The sequence below is a fragment of the Loa loa genome, assembly GCF_000183805.2.
Source record: "Loa loa unplaced genomic scaffold supercont3.240, whole genome shotgun sequence".
Lineage (NCBI taxonomy): Eukaryota > Metazoa > Nematoda > Chromadorea > Rhabditida > Onchocercidae > Loa > Loa loa.
In genome coordinates, this window is record NW_018108420.1 from 63,212 (window position 1) to 71,228 (window position 8,017).

Below are 8,017 nucleotides of genomic sequence, written 5' to 3' on the forward strand. Positions count from 1 at the left end.
CTTATCACTGATTGAAATGAAGGTAAATTTCTTTTTTTTTTTTTTTTTTTGAATTAGCAAATGTTAATTTGATTTAATAGAATTTGAATGATAACAATAATTTGAAGAATTTAATCGAACAAAATGTAAACACTAGTTCTGTTATAGTCAATACCATAGTATTGATTAAGTCTAATGTGTAAGTAAACGTATTTATAGGATGCTTTTCATTTTTGTTTTTTTTAGAATGAGAGTTGAATTGAATTTTGTTACTTTCTTATAATTTACCAAATAGAATTGAATTTTGTTACTTAGCAATGCAATAATCGAATATCTCCAGCTATTTCGAGCTTCTCATAATTGATGAAGAAGTTAAACAATTCCTGAAATTGCTATTTATTTTGAAGTTTCGCAAAATACGATATTTAATTTTATTTAAGACATAGTTTATTCAGCTCAAGAAATCCATTATTTTAAAGGCTTAATGTATAAAGTTCTTGTCTTTTCTCTTTTTTCTCTCCTTTTTTTTTTTTTTTTTTTTTGTTGTTATAAGATTCCTTTTCCATATCAGTAATCAAAAAATTAATAATAAATGAGTAATGAGATGCATGACTCGAATGAAAATTGTAGTGTCGTAACGTCAACTTGTATTTGACATTTTATTGGATAATAATACTAATGATATAGGATCGTCTAATGTATCGATCTAACAATATATCGCATTTTTATTTGAAATACATAAAGCTTTGATTTGAATGCATATGCATTTCATCTGTCAATTCTGTTGAAATTGAGTCACTTTTATCAGTTGAACTTTACTGATAATAATTCTCATGTGTTATAAGACTCCGCAGCTCTGAACGGTACTGTTCTCGGATATTTTATTCGAATAAATATTGCAGTGTTTTAAAAGTTCCAGTTTATTCAGAACTCTAATTTCAAGTGCCAAATAGACGAGTCAGTTGCTGAGTGGATTAAAAATAGGAAAAAAGGAAGCAGCAATTATTAAGAGGGAATTTGTAAAATTGCAACAAGTTGGATGGATATAGGTTTACTGTTTAGAAAGTGAATTATGGCCGAACGATAAGAAATTGAATTATCCAAGATTAAAACAAACATATGGGCAGGAAATAGCTAAAAAAAAGTGGCGATTTATAAAACGGTTTTAACATAAGGGATCACAAAGAATGCATGACAATTTTAAACTGGTTCATTTTCTTGAATGTTTTTTAAAAGTATTATTAAATGTGGAGCAAAGAAGGAAAGGAATTAAGATTCAAAGGATCAGAGAAATATGGAATAGTATTGTCTGGCTAATGTATATCGGGAAGCAAAATGAAAGTGTTTAAAATAGAAGGACACAGACACAACAGTAATAAATCTTTTATTTTATATATTTATATTAACGAAACTGTTCACTGTGTTTCGAAAAGTAATCTTTTTCTCTCTTCAAAATCTAAGATATCCTTTCTTCATGTAATTTAAATCCAAAATTTACTAACAGGTGAAGAAAGTCACATGTTAAACGTTATTTGCAATAACCTGCATATAAAGGGCATTACGGAATAAACTAAACAATTTCAAAACCCAATCTCTGTCAGGATTACTCAGATATTAAATGGAATAAGTCAACACTTCGTGATGCACCTGCAGAACCTAACAAAGCTGATCACCACTTCTTTGTCTCAAGCTTGCTCATATTATCAGCAAATTAATCCTTTTAATTTACGCATTGGTTCGACCGTTAGTAGTCAATTCCAGGTAAAAAATTTAAGCCTGAATCTGATGGAAAACAAAAGATTCACGGAATGATTTAAAGAGCTTATTTGGAAAAGATGCTCAAAATGTTCATTTTTCATCTTTCAATTTTTTAACGATGTATGTAAACATCGCTTCTTCTCTCTTGAAAATGCGATTTAAACTTACATGACTGGAGCCGAAAATACACTGTCCACAAGATACGAACAGTTAGCGAACGGGAACAGCAACATGCATAACAACGGCCAACGTAACATAATCAGCTATCTTGTAGGGAAACGTTCAACAAAAAAATCAGCTTACATAACTTGGGATTTTCCCAAATGCAAACACACATGCCCACATACATGCAGATACATTAAACACGCCCATTCCATCCTACTTGTAAATTATATTCTGGATAACGGAAACGCGTGTACCTCATTACGAGCTTGCAAAACATTATCTTATTTCAACAGCCTGGATACACAAACTTATTTCAACAGCCTGAATATACAAACTTATTTCAACAACCCGGATATAAAACTTTCTCAACAATTAAAAGTATGAGAATGAGAGAAACAGTCACAATAACTCAATAAATTTAAATCTGAGGTCATTTCAATGAAAATGATAACCGCATAAAGATGAATTCATTCATCTATCTCGCATTCATTCTTAAAAACAGATAATCAACTGCGAGAGTCGTCTTTAGGATATGCCTTTAATATTCGAACTTCGCTTTTTGGCCGATCATGAGCATCTGTGTCCACCAGTCCAATTTTTTGTACCGCCTATAACAAAATAACATCATAATGTAGAATGAAGTAGCATAAATGAAATGGGTACTTGTTAGATTAACCTTTTTTGCCCCATTCCAGAAAACCTCAAAAATATACTGCAATTCTTACCATTAGCAAGATAGTAGTGCTTTCCGTGTACCGGAAAGTTAATGCAGAAACACTCGAAATAACTAACTTAATATGAAATATTTCTTCGACTTCCTATATCACTTATTAATTTAACTTCCATTAAAATGATGGATGAAAAGCTTAGCAGTGGTTACGATACTCCACGGATCTGAATGCTGACATACTTTTTTTGTTCGAATCTTCATTGTCATATGAATAAAAAATTATCATCCAATATTTTCTGTTTTTGAAAATGTACATAACAGACTACTAGACGCCGGCCTGCACGGACTGTTTATTCACAGAAGCCTTAAAACTGATCTAGGATTCCAATATCACTGGAGTAGAAAGAAAGCTCCCCAACTTTCCTTATATCAGCAGAAATTCCTTCCTTTTTAATTTTGAGACTTCACACACTAATTACTATTAATTGGTTGATTTGGAAATAAGGAGCATATTCGTTGAACGCTAATTTCCGACAATGTTTGATTAATGTTTGCTATTTGTGATCTCAAAAGATCTCCCACTTTTCTCCCTATCTTGAGAAGCCGCTCATAAGGAAAGATCAGAAGGGTACTTCGTTAATACATACTGCTCCTGCAGCACTTCTGCGGGTCCGATCTATGAATTGCAAATGTTTCCCCTAATTTGAACGTATGATGTCTCTTCATGGTTAGCAATTTTCGTAATTTCTTTCAAATGTTTCGTAAAACAAGTCTTAATTGAAAATGTGAAATGCCTTAGATCACCGGAACTACTAAATTTTCTTTCGTTTTGCACTGTCGTATAATTAGGGCCAATAACTGTACTGTTCCGAAGCTAACCAGGTAAAGCTAGATCTGTAGCACTATTCCACTTTGTCACCCAAGGCATCATAATTTCCTTATTTTTTTATCTTAATCTAGTAATAGCACAAGTAATACGTGAAAACTTTCAAGTAAAAGTAATTCAGATTTTCAAAATATCGAATTATTAAATAAAAACAGAAAAGTCGAACAATTAAATAAAAATTATTAATAAAAAATATCAAGAAATGGAAGACAACGTACTCTCATACCAGCAGCAACTCGTCCAAAAATAGTATGCTTTCCATCCAGATGTTGTGCTGGTGCTAAAGTAATGAAAAACTGTGAACCATTCGTATTTGGTCCAGTGTTGGCCATCGAAATGACTCCAGCACCACTGTGTTTTAAATTATCATGGATTTCATCCGGAAATCTATCTCCATAAATTGATGCACCACCACGGCCTACAATAAAAATCATAGCTAAGAAAATACAACATAGTTTCTGTGTCGGAAATAAGCAAGTTTAGTGATAATGAACAATAGCTTCGCAATCCTCTTACTGTTGTTTAGTAAAAAGGCTTTCTACTTCACAAATCTAAATCCATAAATCATTGGTTTTTATTAAAATAACTCAGGAAAAAAACCGGTTCCGGTCGGATCGCCACCCTGTATCATGAAATCGGCAATTATCCTATGAAATATAGTTCCATTGTAGTATCCGCGTCGAGCTAGTTCGGCGAAATTTTTACACGTTTTGGGAGCATGATCCCAGTACAGCTCAATACAAACCATTCCCATGCTTAAAATTTGAAACAGTTCAGAATCTGAATCAAGCCAATACGTGCCAATAATTACCTTGTATTACTTGAAATTTTTATCTTGGTTAATTAGTTGTACGGCATTAGTACCCATAGTCTTTGAGCAATTGTCCCGCTTGCAAAATTACCAGCACTCGTACTGCCCAGACAATAACGTAACAGGATGGAAAAAGATAGAGAGAGATAATCAAATGATACTGCATGATAAGATAATGCTAAACCGATGATAAGATGACATTATAGAAAATGTGCCGCTTGTTTGATCAATATTGTTAATAAGAAATAACATCCTAACGCACGACTGGTGGGAAAAACTGACGCTGAATGGCAAAATGAAGCAGACAGTACGGTACCAAATGTGTTTTATTTGTACTGTCATAAAATGCAGTGAATCTCACCTCGTTTCTAACGCAACAAATGGAGGTTTTGTAGAAGTGGAATATGATGACGCTGGCATTGAAGTTGTTGATCCACCTTAATAATAGGTCAATATCTGCAACATTTTAGTTTAAAGAAAAGTATGGTGAGTATAAGATATAGACAAGTATTGCAAAAAATGCAATCAGAGAAAGTGCACTAGCTCCACATAATCTTAAAAAGTTTATATTCTTATGAAATATTAACAAAAGTAAGGATATTAACAATATTAAAAATAATGCCGGCACTGAAAAGTTAAAAATCCTAAATCATCATAAACCTGGCAACTTGGGCTTGTCTTGGAAAATTCTGAAAACTACCAAAAGTTTATAGATTTTTAGTTCAATTATTCCTTAAGGAAACACATGGGAGAAACAAATCTTACAGGGAATCCTCTAGGTGTTAAGTGAACGTAAAACTGCTCCTTCACAACCTCTCAACAGCAAACTACTTTTTTCATCATCGCTAAACTTTTTACGTAAACGTTGACCTACCTACTAATACAATTTTTTTGTTTTTCTTTTCCTTCTTTACAAGGTACAATTTGATATGTTTTGAAAATATAGAAAGATATAGCTTTCAATTGGTTACGCAGCAAAAAAGGAGAAAATGCGGTTTATTGGGAAAGTAACATAATTATGGAGGGTCGTTTTTAAATTATGTATCTCTTAATCTCAATTCACGCGAGCAACATCCCTGACGTGACGTAAATCTTAGAAAATTTCAGTCAGAAAACGAATATATTCCTTTAACCCGAACTTAAAACGTCAAAGTTCGATACTGAAGCCCGGAAAAGTCCCTCACATCCCCCATTTCCACCTCTTTCGACGTTATTGGCTGCGTTAAATCATAACGGCTTTTGAATCATTTAAAATGATTTCGGTGGCATAATCGGCATCATTGCTCGATTGTGGTACCTGGTAACCGGTTCAATTGCTGATTATCGGTTTGTATTGTCCTGTATTAAGGGTTTTGCTACTGAATTTTCTGGTTTGTTGCTGCTGATGGTTAAAGCGGGGCAACATAATTAAGCTAACATGAGTATGCTACAGCAAATATTAGATCAAGTATGTCTTTCTACTGTTGTTACATCCTGGAAGGTTTTTCATCCTTCTTTCCGGGTTTAAACCTACAAAAAAAAATAAAAAAAGAAAAACGAAAACTCCAAAAAAGACGATTTTGAGAGATGATAGGTAGTTGTTACATCCTGGGAGGTTTTTCATCCCTCCTTCCGGGTTTGAAACTCCAAAAAAAAGAAAAAAACAAAAACTCCAGAAAACACGGTTTGAGAGACGAGAGGTAGTTGTTACATCCTGGAAGGTTTTTTATCCCTCTTTTCCGGGTTTAAAACCTTAAAAAAAGAAAAGAAGACAAAAAAGAAAAAAACGAAAACTCCGAAAAAGACGATTTTGAGAGATGAAAGGTAAAGGTTGGTTGAAAATTTAGAAAGAAATAGGAAGTTCCAGTTTGTGAGTAAATTTCATGATCATCACCGCTTTATACTTCTTAACCCATTTTATGCTCTTTGCAGATGTTTGTGGATCCAGAAATTTTGGATGCGTTGGACGAGGAGCAAAAACAGATATTGTTTATCAAAATGCGGGAGGAGCAAGTGAAACGTTGGAAAGCTTTTGAGGAGCAGTGTAAGCAGGAAGGCGAGCCCCAGAGCAGCAAATCAAAGGATAATTCGCGAAGAGTCAGGTGCGAATATGGCATTCGAGCGGTAATCAGAGGGTACTCAACGAATTTTGACTTTTAACTCTAATCATTAAAATGATTTTTTTATTTTTTAGATGGCTGAAGGGAGAAGATGGCGAAGTTTGGGTTTGGGTTATGGGTGAACATAAGGATGACCTGACGATTGAACAAATTACTGAAAAACGGGCTCTTGAGGAAGCACGGCAGCTTGCTGAGAAGGAAATGCTGGAAAGCATGCGGTAATCCACGTTTTTTTATCTCACATATATATTTGCATAACTGTCGGTTTTGCAGTTTGACGGAATTGTATAACTCTTGTTTTCATCTCATATATTTGCATAATTGTCGTAATTTTTCCAGCTTAACGGAATTGAATGATGGTAAGGAACCTGTGGTCGAACCACATGAGGATGAGAACACACTGAAAGAGCAGTTGAGCCGTATTAAGCCATGGAACATCACATATGCACATAACAAAATACAGGTGTTGTATTGAATTGCATTTTTTCCAGATTCATATTGCTTGTTTTGGAGGTATGTCTTGAAAAATTTTGGCATTCTAGAAAACTACTTTTGTTAAGCCATTTTGCGCTTCTGTGTTTTTAAAGGTTCCGATGTTTCTCCTACGGTGATTACGAATAGGCATTAGATCCACTGATTTGCAGTTTTATCTCATAAAATTTTAGTGTACGGTTCACAAAATACAGTTGCAGGAATCTGTGTATGATGATGCAGACTCACTGTTTGGCTCATCATCCAACGGTAATGTAAATTGGCCTTCGCATATCGCTTCTACTCCGGAACCGCCTCGCAAAGGGATCCTGAAGAAACCCACTGAAAATCTTCCTTCTAATAATAACAATAATAAAGGGGATAAACTTTCAAACAATACTGACACTGAACAGCTGATGACAGAGAAAATCTCCGGCACAGATTTGTTAACTGATAGTGAGCAACAGATAACAGAGAAAGTCTCCGGCACAAATTTGTTAATTGACACCTCGAAAGTAAGTAATTTCTTTTTCTAGACATTTATGTTCACTTGGTTTCAGTGGTAAACTGGAAAGGATTGTGTTTTTACTTTTTCGAAAACGTGGAAGTTTTTTTAGAGCAATGGTTCAAATGAATGGTCACAGGTTTTACCGAGTACTTCTACGCCTAATACCGGTTTCGGTGAAACTTTTGTCAGTAACTCGAGCCGTATGAATCCATCTTCTGGAAGTGAGGCAGTGATTGCTCCTTATGGAGCTCGCACTGACTATTTGCCACTTTCCTCCCAGCCTTCTGAATCAGACATACGTCGTGGATTAGGAAAAGGAAACCTACTGTCAGATTATAGCAGTCCATACGGGATGAAAGTTAGACTTAATCTGCTTGGTTTGTCTGATGTATTTTTGATTCCAGTGTAATGCCCAACTTATCACTAAATTAACTGTTTTGCAATTAAAATAACGAATTTCAGACACTTGATACAGCGATAAATGCTACAAAACCTGATTGGATGAGTGGAAATAGTTTCAATGAGAACTTCCTTACTATTCCACGAGCACGACTTTGGAATATAAATACACAGATCACTCCACCTCAGAAAACGAACTCTGGTCATGACGTGGAAGTGAAATTCCGGCCTGATCTTAGTACGAGACATGATTTATCGGGTATTTTATTTT

The 8,017-nt window shown here is 34.5% G+C and overlaps 3 protein-coding genes across 3 annotated transcripts in view; 1 reads left to right on the plus strand and 2 right to left on the minus strand.

Moving 5' to 3' along the window:
- The window catches only part of LOAG_18258 (hypothetical protein), a gene marked incomplete at its 5' end in the record, with an annotated part of 3,389 nt that extends 1,395 nt beyond the window's left edge, over positions 1 to 1,994 (minus strand). The window contains one exon of the mRNA XM_020450922.1: positions 1,906 to 1,994. Within this exon, the coding sequence (XP_020305349.1) occupies positions 1,906 to 1,994 (89 nt within the window). The remainder of the gene's footprint in view (positions 1 to 1,905) is intronic.
- Positions 1,995 to 2,408: 414 nt separating this feature from the next.
- On the minus strand, positions 2,409 to 4,689 carry LOAG_10735 (hypothetical protein; the record flags this gene model as incomplete). Its single annotated transcript, XM_020448222.1, has 4 exons — positions 2,409 to 2,510; positions 3,677 to 3,876; positions 4,059 to 4,213; positions 4,631 to 4,689. The coding sequence occupies 4 exons, from the start codon at positions 4,687 to 4,689 to the stop codon at positions 2,409 to 2,411; spliced, it is 516 nt and encodes a 171-aa protein (XP_020301614.1).
- A 979-nt stretch (positions 4,690 to 5,668) lies between these two features.
- The window catches only part of LOAG_18259 (hypothetical protein), a 5,075-nt gene continuing 2,726 nt past the window's right edge, over positions 5,669 to 8,017 (plus strand). Inside the window, exons 1-6 of the mRNA XM_020450923.1 lie at positions 5,669 to 5,716; positions 6,181 to 6,350; positions 6,443 to 6,586; positions 6,708 to 6,831; positions 7,061 to 7,354; positions 7,810 to 8,005. Coding sequence (XP_020305350.1) covers positions 5,687 to 5,716; positions 6,181 to 6,350; positions 6,443 to 6,586; positions 6,708 to 6,831; positions 7,061 to 7,354; positions 7,810 to 8,005 — 958 coding nt within the window. The 5' untranslated portion in view covers positions 5,669 to 5,686. The remainder of the gene's footprint in view (positions 5,717 to 6,180; positions 6,351 to 6,442; positions 6,587 to 6,707; positions 6,832 to 7,060; positions 7,355 to 7,809; positions 8,006 to 8,017) is intronic.